Source organism: Callorhinchus milii, unplaced genomic scaffold, assembly GCF_018977255.1.
Source record: "Callorhinchus milii isolate IMCB2004 unplaced genomic scaffold, IMCB_Cmil_1.0 Scaffold3, whole genome shotgun sequence".
Lineage (NCBI taxonomy): Eukaryota > Metazoa > Chordata > Chondrichthyes > Chimaeriformes > Callorhinchidae > Callorhinchus > Callorhinchus milii.
In genome coordinates this window covers 69,227,899-69,251,843 of record NW_024704744.1, presented here as the reverse complement: position 1 = coordinate 69,251,843, position 23,945 = coordinate 69,227,899, and the positions used below count along the sequence as shown (strand labels likewise).

General features: G+C 41.3%; 1 protein-coding gene across 1 annotated transcript in view; it reads right to left on the bottom strand.

Annotated features, from left to right (window-relative positions):
* The window catches only part of LOC121848535 (pecanex-like protein 2), a 120,491-nt gene that overhangs the window by 70,750 nt on the left and 25,796 nt on the right, over positions 1 to 23,945 (bottom strand). Inside the window, exons 7-14 of the mRNA XM_042332957.1 lie at positions 23,068 to 23,218; positions 21,734 to 21,894; positions 21,252 to 21,345; positions 17,297 to 17,441; positions 12,063 to 12,205; positions 11,564 to 11,717; positions 11,430 to 11,462; positions 6,663 to 6,834 (exon numbers count right to left, since the gene is read on the bottom strand). Of these exons, the coding sequence (XP_042188891.1) occupies positions 6,663 to 6,834; positions 11,430 to 11,462; positions 11,564 to 11,717; positions 12,063 to 12,205; positions 17,297 to 17,441; positions 21,252 to 21,345; positions 21,734 to 21,894; positions 23,068 to 23,218 (1,053 nt within the window). The remainder of the gene's footprint in view (positions 1 to 6,662; positions 6,835 to 11,429; positions 11,463 to 11,563; positions 11,718 to 12,062; positions 12,206 to 17,296; positions 17,442 to 21,251; positions 21,346 to 21,733; positions 21,895 to 23,067; positions 23,219 to 23,945) is intronic.

Below are 23,945 nucleotides of genomic sequence, written 5' to 3'. Positions count from 1 at the left end.
TCATGCCGGAGAACTTGGAACTCACATGGTCTAAGATGACACTGCAGTGCAGTGCTGGGAGTGAACGCTGCATTGTCTGAGGTGCCGTCCTTCAGATGAGACTTTAAAACCAAGGTCCCTTCTACCTGCCCATGTGGATGTTAAAGATCCCATGGCACTATTCGAAAATGGAAAGGAGTTTCTCCTGGTGTCCTGGCCAACAATCCCCTAAACAAATCACTTACTCCACGGCTGATGGCGAGACATTGCTGTGTGCAAACTAGCTGCCACAATTTCGCTCAAAATACACACAGTCTCTTTAGAGTATATCCTGTGAAGCACTTTCAGAAGTCTCGAATGCAAGAGTTATTATTATACCATGCCCGGCAAGAAGTGACTGCCAGAATAAATTTTGTCAGCAGCCCTTCAAGTAGGACTAAAAGATCTCAAGTGAATGGCAAAGGTAGGCGTGTCATGTGAAGTATGTCCTGTACAACTCACACACAGGATTTGAAATCAATTTGTATTCTCATCAATGGGACCTAGGGATTCAGCTACTCCTCATTATTGCAATATAAATTGTATAATGGTAACACTAACACTTTCAGCACAATGACCAATACGCAATGCCCTGCTAAGTATATTTTTAGCAATACCATACTCATGTACCAAAGTTCCTTTGTCTGAATGCAATAACATAGCCCTTTGCTCACAAATAAAAGCACAAACATGCATAGGAAAGAATAAGAGGTGGGTGCCTCATTCGCTGCACTGCTTCCGAAACAGCTATTGTACAAAATCTAACCATGTTGTGAATTTGGAACCAAATCAATGTATAACGCAAAAGTCAATGTCACACTAATCAATGAAGCCCTTCTTGTTCTCGCCCAGCTCTGATCAGCTAAGTCAGGGTACAAGGGAACAGACCCTAGGACCCTTCTCATTCTGCGAGGCTCGGTTGTTCAAAGAATAAACTGCTCGAGCTGGCAGGTGAGCTCAGTCTGCCCTTTCACATAATAATTATCGTCTTGTAGATAAAATAATGGTGTCTCTACGAAGTACTGGAGGGCAATATAAATAAATTTACTGAAGATCTGGAATACCTCTTAAGTTATTCCCCTTCTTATTTTTTTCACTCAAAATTAAAACAATGCTGCCATCATCTCAATTTTTATCAAGCTAGCTTAGCTTTGAAGGGAAATCAACTTCTCCTTTAGGGAGCTTGTCAGTAAAAGTTGGTAAAGATCTGCAAAGCTACTCTTGAGGTTTTGTTTGCTGAAATCTAAGCAGGCATTGCTGTCACCATGATTTGGATCATATGAACTTTGAAAGGAAAGAAGTTTCTCCTTCAGGCAGATCTGTACAATTTGGTGAAGATCTATAAAGTCGCCTTTGATCTATTTTGCCTGCTTTTTCTGGCATGGCCTTACAGACTGGCTTACATCTGTCCTTCTAAAAGGGGAGAAGGGAAGTAAAAAAAACAGTGAATAAATTCACCTTACAGATCTTAAAGATCAATGGACGTTGAAGCTATTGCATGGAAAAGTGACCAAGTTTGACCAAGTGCATGAGCTTCACACCGGTGATACAAAGTAATACAGGAGTAAACCCCCTTGAAATAACTAGCAGCAGCATTTTTATGCATAAACATCACCACAGAAAATCTAGCAAGAGCAAAGGGATTTTTTAAGAGAAGTTTCTATTCATTGGAACAGAAATATTTCATTGCTGGAGACCCCAATATGATAAAATTATCTTTTGGATTCCTTATTGTTGGTCAATTTTTCATTTGCTAACTTGGCAATATGCTCTGAATAAAACGGTACTGGGTTAGGAGTAGGGTTATCATAAATCTGCTAAGAAAATAATCAGAGAAGTGTTCTTTGATTAAACCATGATTTATGAGGTGTGTTACCACATTATTTAAAACAATAGGCAAAAGTATGTAATTGTTTAAGGTCCATTGCATAGTTTCTTTCCTGACCATCGTGGAGTCCTGTAGCTCAGTGGTTAGAGCACTCGCTTTGCAAGCGAGAGACCTGGGTTCGATTCCCGCCAGGGTGAAACCTTGGGCAAGTTTCCTTACTCCACACGCCTGATAATAATCCCTCAAGAAAAAAATAATAATAAGTTGGTCATTTCAATCCATGACTGTTTATGGGACACTTCTGTGCATAATTGGCTGCCACATTTCGCCCACAAATATACAGTCAATTCACTTTACAGTCTATTCTGTGAAGTGCTTTGAGACGTCTAGAAGACGTGAAAAGCGCTATATAAAATGCAAGGATTATTATTATTAGTAGTACTATTTAAAACAATTCCGCAAGTTTGATCTGTTCCCTGTATAAAATACATGTAGACAGGACTTTGCCTGGAGATTTAGTCTCCGATTTATATTGATTTGAATTGGGGTATAAATTCATAAAAGAAGACATGAGCCTATAAATTAAATACTAGTTAGCCTAACAGCTGCAGTGGGGAAGTCACTACCGATGTCAGCATCTTACAAGATGTTATCAATGCTCAGCTGAAGGGCACAAATGCTATAAGAAGTTTTCAATGTAGATTTACAAGTAATTGGTGTCAGCCTGGCTGCTTGGTAGCAACGACAACAACAACCAGCACTTATATAGCGCCCTCCACACAGGGTGGCACCTCAGAGCGCTTAACCGTGGGGGAACCTGACTCCAAGCCGGGAGGAGGGGGGAAGATGGCTGTAAGCGCAGTTGAAGAGGAAAGTTTTCTGACGGGACTTGAAAGAGGGGAGCGAGGGGGCAAGGTGGAAGGATTGAGGGAGAGTTTTCCAGTTTTGGCGCGTAGTGGCTGAAAGCACGACCTCTGATGGTGGTGCGGAGGATGTGAGGGACGAGCAGGAGGCCGGTGCCCATCGAGCGGAGGTGCCGGGTGGTGGATTGGGGAGTGAGGAGGTCAGAGAGATAGGGAGGTGCCAGGGAGTGAATGGATTTGAACATGAGAGTGAGGATCTTGAAGTCGCTACGTTTGGTGATGGGAAGCCAGTGGAGCCTGGCCAGAACTGGTGTGATGTGGGTACAGAGTTTGGTCTGGGTCAGTATGCAGGGGGCAGTTTCGAATGAGCTGGATATTTTGAATAATGGAACTGGGGAGACCGGCGAAGAGTGTTTTGGAGTAATCCAGGCAGGAGGTGACAAACGCATGCACAAGGGTTTTGGCTGCATTGGGGTAAGGTACGGTCAGAGGCGGGCAATGTGACAGAGGTGGAAGATGGCCATCCTGGTTAGGGACCGGATGTGGGGGAGGAAGGACAACTGGAGGTCGAAACAGAAGTCTAGTTTACGCGATGGTTCATTGAGTCTGAGGGAGAGCCCAGGGAGGTTGAGGAGTTTAGAACTGCAGGAGTGAAGACTTTGACAGGAGCCAAGGAGTATGGCTTCAGTCTTGTCCATATTAAGCTGCAGGAAGTTTACACTCATCCAAGCCCTGATGTCTGCCAGACAAGCTGCTAGAACATCGGCGGACCTGGAGTCAATGCTGGAGGAGGCAATGTGGATTTTTGTGTCATTGGCATACATATGGAAGTTACCCCATGTCTGCGGGTGACATCGCCCAGAGGGAGCATATAGATAAGGAAAAGAAGCGGACCAAGGATGGAGCCCTGCGGTACCCCACAGGTGATCAAGTGGGAGCAGGAGCAGAAACCATTTGCTGAAATGAAATGAAGGCAGTTGGTTAAGTAGGACTTGAACCATGTGAGTGTGGTCTTACTAAGGTAGATGAGGGAGGAGGATGGTGTGGTCGACTGTGTTGAACACTGCAGAGAGATCCAGGAGAACATGGAGTCAGAGGGAGCTCTGGTCACAGATACAGATAGAACAGCACTCTCAACTCTTGAGTCAGACCCTGTGGGTTCAAGCCTAATGTCAGGGTTTTGAACTAGGCTGACACTTCAGTTCAATGCTGCAGAAGCATTGGATTGTCAGAGGTGCTGTCCTTCAGATAAGACAATAAACCAAATCGAGTTCCCATCTGCCTGTTCAAGTGGATGTTAAAGATCCTGTGGCACTATTCGAAAAAGGAATGTGCGTTTCCCCCAGTGTCCTGGTCAACAATCTCCCAAATAAAATCGGTCATTCACTTAATGACTGTTTGTGGAACACTTGATGTGTACAAACTGACTGTCACATTCCCCAAAGTCACTGCAATTCATAGAAAAATTCTATTTCCTTCTGCAGTCCCACATTTTGCAGGAATAAAATAGAGGTTGTCATATCTGGAAGAAGCAACATATTGCAAACAAATCAGACCTCTGTAATAATAATCATTGCATTTGATAGAGGCCCTCATCACATTGTCAAAACGTCACAGGAGTTTCACAGGATTTTACTGTAAAGGGTTGCAACTGTGAATTTGTCAACAAATGCTGCAGCCAATTTGCACATAGCAAATCTTACAAATAGACATGAAGTGAAAGACAATTTTACCTGGAGGATTGTTGGCCAGTAATAATAATAATAATAACACCAGAAGTGACTCACTTCTCTTTTTGAGTAGTGTCATGGGATCTTTAACACCTACCTGAATAATCAGTTTGGATCTTGGCTTAACATCTTGTCTGAAGGACTGCATTGTCTGGCAATGCAATACTCCCCCAGCATTGCACTGGAATCAAGCTAGAGTATGACCTGAAGAGGGGTAAAGACAAATTTAACTGGGAAAAGAATAAGCAGCTTTATATCCAATTTCATTCTAAACTTTATCACATCCTCAGAAACGGGGAAATGGCTCTTCTTTATTAGTTAGAATTTTCATATCTTCTTGATATATTTATTAATATTTCCAAACATCTACTGCAGAAACGATATGCAATTACATTCCAGTGATCTAAATATTGTTGGCTGTAAGAGCAGATGGCAACAGATTCACATGAATGGTTTCAGAACTGCAGCCAACATTCAACACAGATTATGGTAATAAAATATTCTATGCGTATACTTCATTCTGTTGGACCATATCTTATGGGCATAGAAGCTGCCGACACCCATCAAAGTAAACAGATACCTTCCTGCATCTCCCGGAGGAAAGTCTGTCACCATTGCTCTCCTATTTTCTAAGGAAGAAATGTTAATTTCCTCAAGAAATATCTTTCCACATATAACCTTCCACATATCCCAGCTTTATTTATGTTGGACGACACGGCAATATGACACACCTCAGACCACAAAACCTGAGCTATTCTAATATGTCGCTTGGCTGTACAAACATTTATCCAGTTGCACAGGGAAGGGAAATCAAACAGACAGTGCCTTCTCCTTATGGCTGCAAATGCAGAATGCAACCAATAGAGAATACAACAAAATCAGATTAATAGAAACAATCTCAATACCACATCATGCCTTCCATACAGCTTTTGGGAATGAATTGTGTCTGATTGGCACCAGTCCCAATAATAGCACGCTTCCCTCGCAGTCTAGGGCATATCTTTATGACTTATCGATAGAGGCACCTACATCCTGCTGCCATGCCCCAGTCCTTTTTATTTTTCCACTGCATTCATGTTGCAGTATCCCGCAAGCTAACGCAGTGAAATAGGTGACTGAGGACCTATGAATCTGTGAAGGTTCCAAGTTCAAATCCTAGGGAGGGTGGGGGGAGTAAAATAAGTGAGTGATGTCTCCCTGCAGCTGAAACAGCTTTAAATGGGAATACCTGGTAAAGCTTGGCAGTAATCCAAAGCAAACTTGAGAATTGCATAGACATCCTGAACCATGACAGTAAAAGCTGTATTAGGTAGGCAGAGTGATAAGGCTTGATAAACAAGTGCCACGCTAAGAGATTACCATTAATAAAAGCAGCAAGTTAGACTTACTAGACTTAGGAGTCAGCCTGGCACATTTAGCAGCACTCTTGCCCCTCAGTCAGAAGGTTATGGGTTTAAGCCCCACAACAGAGACTTTCAATTCACAGTCCAGGCTGACACAACTGCTGGGGGAGTGCTGCATTGTCAGAGGTGCCATCCTTAGGATGAGAAGTTAAACTGAGGCTCTGTCTGCCTGATCAAGTGAACTTTAAAGATCCAATGGCACTATTCAAAAAGAAGGGAATTTCTCCTGGTGTCCTGATAAACAATCCCCCAAGTAGTATTGTTCATTCACGTCATGGCCGATTGTGGGACATTACTGTGCGCAAAATTGGTTGTCGTGTTTACGGGGAAACAAAATAGTCACTATACTTTACAGTTAATCCTGTGAAGTACTTTGAGATGTCCTCCTGACATGAAAGGCGCTATATAAAATGCAGGAACTATTAGTTATTTAGGTCATAGTTTAAAATCAATAGAAAATACAAGTAAACTGATTTAATGAATGAAATGACAACATCCTATCCATCAATACACAATTCCTTTAACTTATTCAAAAAAAATCCAATTGACATGACACCTTATCACATTGAAGTATCTCAAGATGCTTCACATGACCAAAGCAATGCAGTGAGTGCTGTGCAGATAAACCTGACAGTTACCATACAGCATCCCATAAGCCGTGAGGAGACGAACGACAAATTGCCCTGCATTTAGGTGAATTAAGAACATTTTGTACACCTGGTCTCATGAATATAAGAGTAAAAAAAAATAGCTTTGTCTGATTTCTACAAACACTACAAACATTTTAAAGGTTACGATTAACATTGTCTCAAAGACTCACCGATAACAACATCTCTGGCAGTTCCAAAATTTTCTGGAGAAATTAATGTGACTCCGTAAAGGGTAGAAGATGGAAATCGAGTGCATTTACTTCCAGCATCCAAGACCCAAATAAGGCCGCAGCATATAGAGAAATAAACAGGTCTGCTATACGCTATAATTCTATTGTGTCCCTGAAAGAGAAACAAGAAAATGGCCTGTTTAAGAGTCATTTTATAAAAGGCCCTCATCACCCTGTGAAAAGAATTCCTTTGGAAGTTCTAAGATCAAAACAGGAAAAGGTCAGTCTTAGTGTTTCAGATATTGTTTGATGTAAATGCCTTCTGTAGCCAATATATTGGGGTTCACATGAAAGCTTTCAAAAAAATCTGAATCACCATTAACATTTAACATTTAGAATCACTTTTTTGGACATTGAAATAACCTGGGCAAATTTCTCGATGTGGGCAGGTATGCAGATAAGGCAGCAAATACATATCTTAATTAAACAAATGTATCTTAAACCCATGTTTTTCCTCCATATCACTCCTTTGTCCTTTGCAAAGCCAGTTTCTTTTATCTGGTCTCAGGATTGGAGTCAAAAATATGAAGAAGCATTTAAACAAAGATGCAAACCTTTCAACAATTTAGATCTTGGTCTTTAAACTTACACAGAAAGAGGAGATCAAAGTTGTCTCTAAAATTGAGCAAGTATTCAGGAATACCTTTGGATTTGATTTTCACCTTCAGTGAAAATCTAGTTTGGTGAAGCTGAATGAAAAGCCAAGCTGTTTGTTTCCCCCTTAGCTTGGCTCTCTCCTGTCAAAACTGAAACCATCATGAAAAATTATATTATGTGGGTGTGCAGCATAGTAGTATAGCTCAGGCTTCCCCCACCTCCGCAACATTGTCCGGCTCCACCACTGTCCCACACCGCAGGCCGCCAAAACTCTCATACACGCATTCATAACATCGAGGCTTGACGATGCAAACTCCTTGCTTGTCGGCCTCCTCAACTTCTCCCTCCATTGGCTGCAGATCGTCCAGAACTCTGCCACCCATGTCCTCTCCCAGACCAGGCTCCGTGATCCTATCACCCCCATCCTCGCCTGACTCCACTGGCTTCCCATCACACAAAGGATACAGTTCAGGATCCTGGTCCTCACCTTCAAAGCCCTCCATGGCCCTGCTACACCCTACTTCTGCGACCTCCTAACCCCCTACCATCCTGCCCACTCCCTCCACTTAGCGGGCTCCGGCCTGCTTCATGTCCCTCGCCTCGCCCGCCTCACCATCGGTGGGTGGGTCTTCTGCCACTCTGTCCCCACCCTCTGGAGCTCCATCCCGCAGTCTCTTCATCTCGACCCTCCCTTGCCTCCTTCAAGACCCATCTCAAGACTTCCTCTGCACCGTGCTTTTGATCACCTTCCTTCCCCCCCTAACCTCCACTCCCCAGCTCAGGTCCGAAACACTGACTGTCCAGCGCCTTGGGACGTCCTCCTGACATGAAAGGCGCTATACAAATATCCACTCATCAATATGCATTGTAGCACTGATATTCTCTATAGTCTATAACCTAATTTTGTCTTAAAATTTAAGATTGTGTATTAAATTCAGTATTATTTTGAAAGTTAAATAATCAATAATGAATATGTTTATATTTCAGATCAAACAGAGAAGCCAACTTTGTGTAGATCAATACAAAGGCCAGAATTCAAATACTTATCTTCACTGTGATGAGTCAGCTAGTATCTTGCAATTGATGTATTATCATGTCACTCACATGTTATGGAGGTGAAATTGATGGGTGACTATTTTGGCTCATCTCCCTCACCAAACTGTAGTCAAAAAGTTTGCAAAGTAGTCTTCCCCTCCCTTACTCTCTCCTGAATACTTTGTGGTTATACTGGTCACCCATATATGTTAGCAGTATAAAGTACTGGTGTTTTTGCCCAGTAGTTTGGCTATTAGGACTTTGATTTTCCAAAATCATGATTATGTCCATACTAAAGAGGTTAGTCAACTATAAACAGTGCCTTGAATTACTGCTGACTTTCGAGTTTTACCAGGTGTGTCCTCAATGTCAGTTCAATTAAACATACAGTGGATTCTTGTTATAACATGGAATTTGTGTTCCATAAAATCAAGGGGTGATAGCCAATTTACCGCGCATGCAATAAGTTGGTCAGAACATGTGATTTGTTCTCTGACCGTCAGCCGGTTCCTGCACTACAAGAAAAAAATGCCTGACTTCCAAGCCAACGGATCACGGTCAATGTCACTTCCTGTTTGCTAAGTATGCGCAAAGCAAGAAGTGGCATTGGTGGTGTTCTGATGACCTGGAAGTTGGCCATTTTATCGTAGTGAAAATAATGAACACAAATGGTACAAACAATTTGCTGAAAATTATTGACTGGTCTATAGATGTGTTGGAAATGGACACCTCTCTCTGCTCATAATGGTTGGGTCCAGAAGCCGACTGCACAATGCATTACGCTTCCAACACTACAGCAGAATATAATGATATACCTTTCCATCTGTAGCCTTGAGGATTGCAACGTTGCATTTGATAATATGCAAAACATGTTCCGAAGATTTGAATTGCCGTTTTATTAAGTAGTGCTTCACTTGATGCTTGCACGCTAGTCCAGTCTTTTGCATTTTTGTTTTTTCATCTGGCAAACACGTTACACGCTTCAGAGATTATTAAACTGCTGATATCATAACAATCAATCCCAAATGAAGTGACATAGTTATTAGCGGACAACGAACTCCATTTCATCTTCATAAAGTCTGCTAATTACAACATGTCAGTATAACTCTGGTTATGGTACCGCAAATACACAGTGAAATACTCAGCATCCAGAGGCAAAATAATGCAGTTAAATAAAAACACACTGGTTGTTCTGACTGAAATTTAGTAACTATTAAAGATGAAACGTATGATCAAAAATCAGCTTTGCTAAACTGGGATAAAAAAAATTGTGAACTATAATAGAATAACATGCTTTTTTAAAAAAAAATCTGTTGTATGAAATCATCCTAAACTGCCTTGCAGAGTTGTGGGAACCAGACAAGCCTTCAACGTAACAGAGACTGTCGTGGCTTACAGCAATATATTTGTCTCATTAGATATTACCCTTGTCGTATTAACATCCAGTCAACTATTGTTCCCTTATGCAGACCTATTTTAGATCTGAGCATTCCGAGCTTATTTACAGAAATAGTGCTGGTCCAACACGAAAGGTCAGATTTCGTAGGCACTGCTTTGGAATTATATTTTCCTTACTATTGGTGTTAACCTGGTCTCCTATTTGTAACAGATGACGGTTTTCTCTCCTCGCCGGCCTTCCCGGCACCTCCCTCCACAAGCTGCAGGTCATTCAGAACTCTGCAGCTCGTGTACTGTCCCGCACCAGACTTCGCAACCACATCACTCCCACCCTCGCTCACCTCCACTGGCTCCCCATCCCCCAGAGGATCAAATTCAAGATCCTCATCCTCGCTTACAAGGCCATTCACAGCCTTGCTTCCTCCTACCTCTCTGACCTACTATCCCCTTACTTAGCTGCCCGTACCCTCCGTTCCTCTGGCTCCGGTCTGCTCAACATCCCCCGCCCCAACCGCCCTACCATCGGTGGTCGGGCCTTCAGCCTCTCAGCCCCGAGGCTCTGGAACTCCATCCCCCAGTGCCTTCGCCGCCTCCTCCCTTTCCTCCTTCAAGGCCGGTCTCAAGACCTTTCTCTTTGACCGTGCCTTCAGCTCCCCTCTCAACTCTCTACCCCCTCCTCGCCCCCTCCCTTCCCTCCCCTCACCCTGACCATTTCCCTCCTCCTCGCTCCCTCCCTTCCCTCCCCTCACCCTGACCATTTACCCCCCTGCTCGGGTCCTGACCCAACTGTCCAGCGCCTTGGGACGTCCTCCGACGTGAAAGGCGCTCTATAAATGGAATCTTGTTGTTGTTGTTGTTGACTGTGTACTGGTATATTAGGATGCGATTTAATATGCTTTTAAGCTGCTTGCAGAACACTGTTGATAACATATGCAAACGATATACAAATGTAAGCATTCCATCTCTCTCCCAGCCAACTGCAGAGCCACTCAACCGAGGTTCTAGTGTGTGGTGCCGTCAAGTTCAAACAGGGGAAGGGGAGAAAATATACAAATCACTTATATAAAGTAAATATAGACTGACCACTGGAACATTGTGCATCACAAATATCTAATAGGGTCAGTGTAGATTTATTGGATTTTGGCCACTGTGTATAATGAGTGATGGTTATATTTTAGTAATGTCAAAACACAAACTCAAGCGCTCAGTAAACAATAATGGGTTGCATTACTAAAGCTCTGTTTTTTGGTTACTCTGAATACAAAGCAAATCAAAGAAATCAACTGACATTTAAAGTATCAGATGCATTCTTCTTCAGCCCCAAAATCTACTGTTCCATGTTTGAAATGACAATTTTGTGGAGAAATGTGCTGATTTTATTATCAGCACATATCACTGAGTACATAGGAGCATTTCCCCCATATTTCCCTTCCTTATTCAGAATTTAAAAATAACACTAGTTCTTTCACATCATCAACCTGAGAAATAAGTATTACATAAATATGATCTTATTACATATGTGTAAAAAGGGCTACCCCATAGAAATTACATTAGCATATTGATTTCAGTTTATTACTATTGCTACTACAGGGGCGGGTGTGTCGTTGGTTACTGATGTTTGATACATATCATTCAGCTATTTTGCAAAATGAATCAAGTTTCTTTTTTGCAACTTACATGTATGGGAGATGCAGCATCAGGTTGGACACTCTGAAACATAGGAGAGAGAAAAATAAATCAGTAATATAAAGCATCTCAACATCAATCAAATGGTAACAGAACACAAAACGCACCAAAGCACAGCCACTTACTTTCAGTAGGGAGTACTGGCAACTTGCAATGATGAGGCAGAAGTGGAGCACCCACAAGTCCCTGAAAAATCCTAGATTAAGCAGCGTAAATCCGAGAAGAGCAACAAGGACAGCAAGGCAAACAGCCAATATGTTTTCCCCAATTTCCTGATTTCTGTGAAAACAAAATATTTTATATATTCATATATTACAATCCACTTTACAATATATTCTGTGAAGCGCTTTGAGACGTTTCAATGATATGATAAGGTGATATATAAAATGCAAGGATTATTATTATTATTATTTTAAGCTAGGCTCTAATTTAGCATTGCTGTAAGAAGATTATGTGATTCATTAACTCCACGCTTGCTGCTTGTAGGATTGTTCCATCCATTTAGTACTTATTACAAGGAAAAATGTTCAAGACATTACAGGCGCATATCCATGACACACAGTCAGGTTAGCTAGCACTGCTATACAGTTGTACAGCTTAAAAAATAAAAATGACTATATATACCTGTCAAGTAAGGTCAGCAATGCCAGGCGATCATACTGAATCTGCACCCACTTGCCAGGCAAGACCCAAAACCTATAGGATTGTCTGCAGTTGGATTTTTCTTCTACAATGTCAACAGAAGATTCATGGGCACTGCTTCGACCCTTTGTAGGCACAAAAGAAAGATACAGTTAAAAACAAACTAGAAGACAAGCAATTAATTAAAAAAGTAATGCTCATATATTTACATTTACGTTCTTTATGGGACATCAAATTATGGATCTCATAGGACTAGATTCATACCAGATGAAAGTTCTTTCACCTCAGAAAGTTCGGTGTGAATCCAGGCCAGAATGATAATGTTTCACTTTCCACTCTCCCAAGGTTTGTGTTGTAATCTTATCTTCACTAAAACAGGAATAACCCTGACCTACTTCATATAGGATACCCACAGCCAGCAAACTCACTCTAACGTTGGCTGGGCGTCACAGGAGGTGCTCACGTGAAGTTACAATGGAAGAGAGGTTTATAAGCCACCTGACCATACAATCGTGGGAGTTTGTGACGTGAATGCCAAGTTAAAACGGAAATGTTATTCCATTTTAATGTCATTTTTGATTTGAGGTATTTGATTTTTGAAGCATTTTGATTTCTGATGTTTCTTTTTCTTCCCTGTAAATGCAAATGTAATCTGTCCTGGTCTATATCCCTCCCTTATCCAAATTGGCCAAAAATCTTATTCTTATGTAGGGACGTTGCTGGCCCAATTTCCGAGTTAGATAACGTTCACTATCCTCATTTGGTGAAGATTTTTTATATGGAAGGTGCTAAATGCCTTTATGCTTAGAAAGCTTAGCGTACAGAAGGAGGCCATTCAGTCCATTGAGGCCACTCAGTACAGATTATCATTATATGAATGCACGTTGTTATTGTATCTGTGCTGCTGTTTGCTCTCCTAACAGTACAACATATAGGACTCAACATAACAGTACTCCTAACAACATTCATCTTAAAACAAAAATTCAGCCAGCATTGTAAAGGAGTACAATCCCTTGACTGTCCAGTGCCTTGGGATGTCCTCCCGATGTGAAAGCTGCTATATAAATGCAATTTGTTGTTGTTGTAATAATGAACTCTTCCTGCTCAGAATAAGCAAACAGTTCAGCTCCAAAAGTAATTAACCTTATATTAAAATATAAACACTGGGAAAAGCTCCCCGATGTTGCTCTTATCTTCAGTTAAAAAAAATCCAATGATCAGAGGAAAAGACAAAAGTGTCCATAAATCAAAGAATTTGTCTCAAGAGAATCTATAAGGCTAGGAGATGTGACTGTGGAGGGAAGACTTCAAAGCTGGATTGAAAGTGGTTTTGGGGAGCTTTCAACTTTTGTAAGGTTGAGATGATACTCAAATCAATTCAGCATTCTGAAAGTGCTTTGTGATTTCACTCAATTTCAGTGTGATACAACAGCTCACATACATTACTTTCCAAGCCAGGAGAGGGGTAAACACACAGACTTTAGTTAGTAACAACAATGTTGGATTGTGCCATTATCATGGGAATACCAGTTAAACTTTGCATCACTTGATTTGGTTATATAGAATCCATGTTGCAGATTTATCAGTAGGGGGTGAGGGATTGCTAAATCTTGCAAATGATCTTGCAAATAAAATCAGCAACTATTCCACCATTTCCAATCATTCATTCCATCTTCACTCCGGTTATTTGTTTGCACTTATAATGATTGTTTCCAACTATTCTGAAGATTTTTTTAGTAAACATTTTCTTTTATAATCTTTGTATTTTTATATAGCGCTTTATCACGTCTTCGAGACGTCGCTAAGCGCTTCACAGAATATACTGTAAAGGCCATAAGACCATAAGACATAGGAGCAGGATTGGGCCATTTGGCGCCTCGAGCGTGCCCTGCCATTTAATAAGATCATGGCTGATCTTCCAACCAAATTGCATTTACCCGCCCTATCCCCATATCCATTAATCCATCTAGAAAGTGAATTGACTATATATTTTGTGGGCGAAATGCAGCAGCCAATTGCGCACAGCAGTGTCCCACAAACAGCCGTGAATTGAAGTGACCAATTTATTTTGATCTTCTTAAAGGAATTATTACCCCGGAAAAACAATCCACCAATTGACTAACGACCAGGTTCCTACTTACTGCTAGGTAAACAGAGGCATGTGGAGTAAGGAAACTCGCCCAACATTTCGCCCTGCCCGGGAATCGAACCCAGGTCTCTCGCTTGCGAGGCAAGCACTGAGTTACAGGATTCCACATAAATTTTGACATAAATTCGAGAAGCTGTTCTTAATTTAATTTCAAATATCCTACCTGGCTAGCAATAAATTACATTATAATACATTTTCATCATTAATATGAACCCGAACAATAGAAGCTCCACATGGCCATTCAATCACTTTCAATGACTGGTGTTTAGTCTGGATAGATTTTATGCAGGAGATTTGCAAGCTTCTTCACATAATACATTTATTCCAGTAACTGACCTTAAACCACAACAATGTACAACACAATTTACTTTGACCCAATCATTACTGGATGCAAGAGTTTTAGTTTTTGGATTGAATTCTGATTCCAACTCCCAATTTCAGAAATCCATTAGTGGACTCAAAATGTGCATGGAAATGTTCAGTCCCTATGAACTTATTTCATCTTTTTCTCTCCTCATTGAATCTTTATGGAAAATGATTTTATGAGCACCGACAGTCACCAAATAAATGCTTGTCTTTATTGTAGGGGACCAGACACGAGTTTCAGCAGTCTATTCCGTTGTAGAAGGCATCACAGCCGAGTTTAAATCTATTCTCACTGGATAGACATACACATACTCTAAAAATAATAATAATCTTTACATTTGGTGTAATGCCTTTCATGTCAGGAGGACATCCCAAAACAATTCACAGGATATACTGCAGGGACTGTGTTTTGTGGGGAATGTGGCAGCCAGTTTGCACAAAGCAATGTCCCATAAACAGATATGAAGTGAATTACCAATTTTATTTGAGGGACTGTGTACCAGGGCAACGGGAGAAATGCTCTTCCCTTTTTGAATAGTGCCATGCGCTCTTTAACGTCCACCTGAACAGGCAGACGGCAGTTGGTTTAACGTCTCAGCCAAAGGACGACACCTACAACAAAGCACCACACCTGAGCACTGCAGTAGAGGGTTATCTTAGACAATCTGACTTCCAAGACCTGCCAAGGAATTTTAACCCATAATCTTCTGACTCAGTGCTGTCAATCGAGCTAGACTGACACACAGTCTAGACAGTAGCAGTGACTCTGGCTGATTTTTCCTTTCCTAAACATAGAGGAACTAAAGCCAATGGACATAACGCTCCAACTGCTGCTCAGCTAAGATCATCTTCCTCAGCACAGACTAGAATGTGAACCTGTGATCTTCTGATCTGTTTGACTTTATAAAGCCCTGGACTGCTCTCCCTATACATCATTAACATGCCTTGTAAATACCACACTGAATATTTAATAAATCTGCTAATGGTATTTAATGGAACATCATTAACCTTTACCTTTATTAAATCTGATCAGTCTAATTGGCTTATCATCTATCCACCCATTTAGACTTTTGGTTAGATCTAACCCAGTACAGTCCACAGTAGCGCCATCATCCTGATAATGTTGTTGTACATCAGAGTTTGCTAAAGATGGATGATTCCCAATTCATGCTTTTCAAAATTAATTTTGAATTGTACAATGTTCATTCCCAAGAATAACTGAAAACAGATCAATAAATTATTCCTTTGCAATAATATATTCCTGAGGATATGCACAAAAAGCATATTGCAACACTGGCTGGAACACTGATTAATGAAGGTTGCTATAGTTTGCCATGTATCCCCTGAATTTATAAATCCAACCATAAGACTATTACAGCAAAGGAATTTAAGCATAATTTTACAAATGGCAAATAAAAGAAATCTTCTTCCTCGTACTTGCCTTGCATTGTTTATGTAAAGTCTGAGTGCTCAGCTGGAATAAATTACCAAAACCAATCATTGGATCACATCCCAGGACGTCTAATGCAAGCATTCAATTTTTGTTAAAATGCCATTAGAAGCCTCACTTCCTTAAATTTATTGAATGATGAAGAAGAATGTGATTCCAAGGAGCGCAAGGGATCAGTGATATCCAGAGTTAAATATTCTCATTTTAATAGATTTTGTTTTTATATTTTAATTAAAGTATGAACAATAAAATTCTTAAGTTTTTTTGCTATAATGGGGTCTAATTTACAAGTTGTGCTAACCATGTGTAAAAGCATGTATAGCAGGTACTACTAAATTGACAACTATATTGATTTTGTAGTATTTTTCATCAGTTGCCTATTATACAATTAAAGGCATATATAAGAGAGTAAATTCTCTCTGTATACAAACATTGGAGTCCTGTAGCGCAGTGGTTAGGGCACTCGCCTCACAAGCGAGAGGACCCGGCAGGGCGAAACGTTGGGCAAGTTTCCTTACTCCACAGGCTTCTGTTTGCCTAGCAATAAATAGGAACCCAGTTGGTGGTCAATTGGCGGCTCGCTTTTCCAGGGGTAATAATCCCTTCCAAAAAAAATAAGTTAAAAAAAAATAATATGGGTCACTCAATCCACAGCTGTTTGTCTGTTTGTGGGACACTGCTGTGCGCAACTGGCTGCTGTGTTTCACCCACAAAATATTATTTGCACATTTTAACAGAATGCACCAATTACACCTCATTGAAATACATATCTTAACTTCAATACAAATACATGCATAGATGCATACAAGTAGCAAACGTTTTTGGTCAGCCGGGCATTTGACACATATGGAAACCCATCATCATGCTTAAGAGTATCCAAACCAAACTGAGTTTCAGCATCCCAGCTACACTTGGAAATTCCCTTGTATTGGAATGGAATATGCACTCACTTTTTGTAGGGAAGCATCCTGCTTACTTTATTCCAGAGAGTATTAGGCATAGGTTGACAAGAGCCAAGGCTTAAGAGTTGGGGTACTGCTAGAGTTTAACCAGCTAAAATGCAGTTTGCCATTGAAAGCATCAGCAAGCAAGCTTTCCCACTGCTTGTCCACCTTATCCATTAGGGCTTGGGCTTGCAGGGTTAATAATCATTAAGTAGGAAGAATCTCTGCCCTTAGTACACATAGTTGTATATTCTATTTTGAAGCTATGAGGTGTTTTCAATCATCTCTGAGTGGCATAACTACATACCAGTTGCGGCTCTGAATGCCTTCTTCTAATATGCATTCTCTGCAGTACAGCTGGTTGGTGTTGGAAGGGTGACTCAGCTGCAGCAACCTCTGCTCCACCTTGTCCATCTGCTGTTGTGTAACTGGGAGAGTGGGACTGAGGTTCCCTGTGAAGAAATGGAAAACATGTGTTACGTCTGATGTGATTTGGCAGTGCGGACTGTGTCTGCCACAATCACAATTTCAGAAGAATGTGGCCCTCAGGAGATGCGTACCAGTGATCCCCACTGAACGCATTTCTGTCAGCAATCCGGAATAAGATGAAGCTACATGTGGTCAGTTCACAAGATCACAAGAGAGGTTCAGATGAAGAACCTTTAGCCCACTGATCTCTTCTTTCCAGAGTACCCATTTTACTGTTTTTCCATTACACCACCACCAAAATTAACATCTGTATAGTGTCTTTCATGTCAGGATGATGTCCCAAGGCGCTGGTCAGTCAATGTTTTGGACCCAAGCTGGAGATCGGGATTGGGGAGGGTGGAGGGCAGTGGGGACGCAGCGTGATTGAAGGCACGGTCAAAGAGGAGGGTCTTGAGATGGATCTGGAAGGAAGCAAGGGAGGGGGCGAGGTGGAGGGACTGCGAGATGGAGTTCCAAAGGATGGTGGCCAAGTGGCTGAAGGCTCATTCGTCCATGGTGGGGCAGGCAAGACTGGGGACGTGAAACAGGCTGGAGCCCACTGAGCGGAGGGAGCGGACAGGTTGGTAGGGGTTTAGGAGGTCGCAGAGGTAGGGGGGCAACAAGGCCATGGAGGGCTTTGAAGGTGAGGACCAGGATCTTGAACTGTATCCGCTGTGCTGGGAAGCCAGTGGAGTCGGGTGCGAATGGGGGTGATAGGGTCACGGAGCCTGGTGCGGGAGAGGACATGAGCTGCAGAGTTCTGGATGATCTGTAGCCTGTGGTGGGAGGAGTTGGGGAGGCCGACAAGCAGGGAGTTTGCATAGTCAAGCCTCGATGTTGTGAATGCGTGTATGAGGATTTCATCGGCTTGTGGTGTGAGACAGTTGCGGAGCCAGGCAATGTTGTGGAGGTGGGGGAAGGCAGAGCGGATCATGGCACGGATGTGGGGTAGAAAGGATAGTTGTGGGCCAAACAAGACGCCAAGGTTCTGGACTGGCTTAGCAAGGTGGAGTGTGCAACCTTGGATGGTGATACTGTCAGCGACCGAGGTGTGGAGGCGCTGACGGGAGTAAATCTGAAGACCCTCGGTCTTGCTGACGTTCAACTGAAGAAAATTATCTGTGATCCAGGACTTGATGTCTGACAGACATTCTGTCAGGACAACAGTGGTCCTGGAGTCAAGGGTGGAAGTAGAGAGATAAGAGTTGGGTGTTATCCGCAACATCTTGTTTTTAAACAGACTTTATTTTTCTGCATTACACTTGGTAGTGTTCACATCATTTCCTATTTCTTTATTTGTAAAAAAACATTTTTCCTCCTTTCCCAAAGGCATCAATTGGTGTCAAGTGCCCAAGTAATCATCCTGTGTAGGTCTAGACAGTAAATGTCAGCAGGCTATTTGCATGCATTTTCCAATGGGGAAGCTATCAAGTCACAGGTAATGAAAGCTCTGTATCTGTCCTGGCACTGTTCATCTAACTCAGGACAGATTCATTCTAGGAAATGTCATGATGCTGTAGGTAGCTATCCTTTGAATAGCTGATGAGGAAACTCTGAAGTGTGGGACAACAGCTGCTGGAAGGTGTTACCTGGAGTCGGGGTTCGTGAACAGATATTCGGATATCCAGGACCTGGTATCCAATTATTGGTATGCAGGAAGGTAAGCAGCTTCTGCTTAAGCTCTGCACCTCCAACTGGTGGAACCATAGCTCCATGGATAGGGATGTGTGTCCAACTTGTGGATAGGAGGATGGTGGCAATGCTCTCATACATTTCGAGCTGAACCGTGTTGATCGCTGGTACTTTCTATCCACCAAGTGAAGGCTCAAATCTGCACTTTTTGGATGTGAAATAACCAACTAGTGACTATCCTCCTGGGGGGAAGGGGGGAGCAAGGAGTTAAGTAGGGTCTCCTTGGAACTGATCTGGCTCCAACGTAATGCTCTTAGCAACAGAATATCATAATTGAATCAACTCTCTGCAGCAGCCTTGGTAGTCCAGTTCCTTAGCCAAGCAAGTCCACAGTACCCAGAGTACTGCTGATAACTGACCAGCCAGCCTAGCTCATTGGCAGGACTAGGAGGGGCAGATCTCAAGGAACACCCCAACATACACTTGAGGTCCCAAAGCCTTAGATCTTGTCAACTTGTGCTCCATACTCTCCAGGGAGAGAATGTGCATTCCATTCAAGACACAGAGAAATTCACAGGTGTGGGTGGCATACAAATGTAGAATTGTTAATCTAATTTTGAAACTCTTAAACATGGTGCTAAATTTCTGCATGTGTCAGGCACCCAGATGATATAAAAAAAGTGGAGGATAGAAATTGACATAGAAAAATATTCTTTCAACATAACTATTGTGCTGCTTTACGGCACCAGTGAAATAAGGAACAAGAAAACTGTTTTTGAAAAATTCTACGTTAAGTGCGCCTCTAAATAAGTAGGTGTGGTTTTATGTATTGAAATCCAATGCAGAATCATAAAGGTTGAAACAGATGGGCATACAGCACCCTCTACTGAGTCCAATGAGAATACCAGCATTCTTTTGTTCCTTGAACATATTTGTCTCAATTGTATTTTGCTGTAGCGGGAGGATGACACAACAGATCAAATGCAGCATTCATGTAAGTTATACATATTCTGGACATAGAATTTTCCTGTAATAATTCATATCAGTAAATGTGCAGCAATGGTGTCAAACCAATAACCCTCTGTGGTGAAAATTATGATGTATCGGGCAAAAAGCTGTTATTTATTCTCCTTCCTGCTCGACAGAACTGACCACAACCAGGAAAAAAGAAAGTTAAAATAGTAAATATAAAAACAATTTGAGCAGAAATTTCAAGACTAGAATTTACTTGTTCTTCAGGTGACAGTGATAAACCATTTAAACCAGTGTGTCAGCCTGGCTAAGTTGGGTAGTGTTTGGAGTCAGAATATTTAGGGTTGAAGCCCCACCTTGGGATAAGGAACTCACGGTCTAGGCTGACAGATCAATGAAATGTTGGAGATGCCTTGTTTCTGACGAGACGCTAAATCGAGGTCACTGCTGCCCTTTCAGTCAGAGTGATGATCAATGTCCATAAGTGTTTTAAAATTATCCATTGGAGGGGAAAATCTTGAGTAGCAAGACATGAATACCTCTTGCTAAAATCTAAAATGTTATCAGTTGTTATAAGTGGTTAACTAGTTCAAGCAAAAATAAGATGACATAATGTGTTTGATGTTAAACTATAATCTTGAATCTGGTTCTCCCTTGGACATTTTGGAACAGTATATATTACAAGGCTAATTCACCAGTGTGAAAAATCTCAGAATTCATTCACAGTTGTTAACATTCATGAGTTATCTCCTACTGTTCACTCCTGTAAACAAACACAATCAACACCCTATAATCACACAATGGCTAAGGTAATAATAACCCTTGAATTTGATATAGTGCTTTATCACGTCTTCGAGAAGTCTCAAAGAATTTCACAGAGTACACTGTAAAGTGAATTGACTGTATATTTTGTGGGCGAAATGTGGCAGCCATTGCGCACAACAGCGTCCCACCAACAGTCGTGGATTGAGTGAAAAGCGATCCGCCAATCGACTAACAAGCGGGTTCCTATTTACTGCTAGGTAAACAGAGGCATGTGGAGTAAGGAAACTTGGCCAACGTTTCGCCCTACCGGGAATCGAACCCAGGTCTCTCACTTGCGAGGAGCGCTCTAACCACTGAGCTACAAGAACTCCACAAGTCCAGATATTCTTGGGAGTATTTTGATTAAATAAGACATACTTACTTACCGTATACTTGGAACGTGTTCTAAGCTTGGGAGGCGATTCAATGAATTCTCATAACCTCTATTGGGAACACCAAACGTATATGATCGTATTTCTCCTGGAAAAGAATGGCATTGTATTCAACTGTTGCTTCCTTCATCTCAAATAAGACTTTCTAACAACAAACATGCTGACTCACTCTCCACAGGGGAGAAACTATGACGCCCTCCTCCAATCCCATACACTGCAGGACTCTTTCTTTCCCCCCTCCTCACACGCATATGCAGACTATGTATTGTTTTTACTCCATAAATCTTAGAATCATAAAAAGTTTACAGTATAGGTTTTTGCAGGTCATTCAGCCAATCTTGTCTGTGCTGGTGCTAGCCTCCAGCACAGGAGAGCCCTATTTTGATGCCATCTATTGTACTTTTTTAAAAAATATAGTCAGGGGCTTAAAGCACATAGATGAAATTGTAGTTACTTTAACAGTGTGCATTGCTTACCATGCTCATCTAAAAAAAAGTGTGTTGCACCAGTAGACGTATCATCGTGTGATGAAGCTTCATGCCTTGACGGACTGCTTTGTAACACTGAGCCATTCAACAGTAATGAATGAGAATGATTCTGCAACTGGGGAGATGCCTGGAGTTGACCATCCTGTAAGCTGTAAAATATTTCATGTGCATTGAATTCAACAGCACAATAAGCATATCCACCTAAAGTGAAAACTTGGAGAAGTCATATCTAAATTGGTATAACTGATATATAGGCTTGCTGGTTTCCAATTTTAATCAGTATTCACTGGGTTTTCCAATTTTCTCCAAATCAAGGAAAATGAATTCCCATTGTTAAACTTTTTTTCAAAGAAAACATATTTATCACAGAGCACAAGAAGTGACATCTGCAGCAACCTCAAAACCCAGAAGTCGGCTATAATTGTAGTCGAAAAGTTCCCTAAAAAATAAAAAATTCAGAAAAATAAAGGTAAAATAAATGATTTATACATAAATGATTTGTCAAAAAAAGAACACTAGCAATCCTACTCATAAACAATGGAAATGCAATGAGAATAACTAAGAAAATGGGTATAATTATTGATAGAAAGGGGTTAATCACATTTCTCTCCCATTCACTCTGGCAAGTGGGAGGGGGTAGAATCATGGTTGGGATTCAGAGACAACAGAATGTGATTTGTTTTAAAGTGAAGTATCGTACATTTTTCTTAAAAAACGACATTTTACTGCTTAAACCCGATTCTCATGGTCCAATTATTTTTTAATATTAAAAAATTAGCTCTTTGCTTTATTATGGGAAGGAAGTGCTGTGCCTATGAGAAATATTCATGGAATTTCAGTGTGTGAATATTAAATAGTGAGTAAACCTTCTACTTAATTCATTATATTCCACATTTCTGCACATTTCTACATGGCAGGGAAGTTCCTTTTTCGGGTTCCTTTACCAAACTCCAGCTCTGCTTCTCTCCATTAATATGGCGAGGTCGCCCACTTCTGATGACAATATAGTGACCTCTGCTTCACGTTAGTTTGGACATTGGTTGGAGCCCTACTGTGACAACCAAATTGTCTGTCAACATTTGCTGTCCAGATTTCTAATTGGGAGAGGTACATGATGGCTGCCAAAGCCCATGAAACAATACTCCATAATGCCTTCAGGAGAGTATGTCAAAAGGTGAAGAAAGTAAAACTGTATCCTGCTATTCTGTGGCACAACGATCTGAAGCCACAAGGCATCCCTCCAACAACAGAGCAGCTTCATTGGCCTGTCTAATTGCATTCTATCAGAACTGCATACAAAGAACAAGCGAAAATAAACTTACATTAGAGGCGAGCTGACAAGGGATGGTGGTAGAGTTGTATTACTTCCTACAATGTGGCGCCTTCGTATTGCTGGTCTTCTCAGCATATTGTTGTGTTCTTGGTATCTCTTAATTAAAGTTGCATTTTCTGTTGTTACTGGAATTACAGGATCTGGGAAATACACAAAAAAACGTTTTAAAAAACACCATTATAAAAACGCCATTAAAAACGGTCTCAATACAATATCCGCCAAGCACCACAGCAGCAGGAAATTCTAGGTTTCATTTTACGCCCACAAAATACACAGTCGATCCGCTTTACAATATATTCTGTGAAGCTCTTTGAAACTTTTCAGTCACTATACGAAATGCAATAGCATTTCCTCCCATTCATTCCGGCAAGCGTGAATGCAAGGATTATTATTATTATTATTATTATTCACCTAAGCTTTACTGAGAGACTTTTCACAGTTGTCAGTTGAGCTGGTGGTTGTTGTGCTTTACTAAAGTGGCAGGAGTAGGAGGGGGAATGATAATGTTTGGCTCACTCCACTGTACAGCATCCACTTTGGCTGGGCCCTTGGCATATTGACAGGAGTACAGAGTGGTGTTCAGATGTTGGCTTCTGCTGAAGTTAAGTCGAACAGCAAATTCTGAAAAAAAAATTGTCTCCTCTTCCTAACATTTTTCTTTCAGGTGGATGAACCTTTCCCCCAAAGAGGTGTTTAGCCAGTTAAATAATCTGCACCAAGGCCTCTGATTATATAGTTATGGAAGCGATGCCCAAAGCCACAAATAAATGGTCTCAGTGGTTAGAGCACTTGCCTCGCAAGCGAGAGACCTGGGTTTGATTCCCAGCAGCAGGAAATGTTGGGTTGACTTACTCCACATGCCTGTTT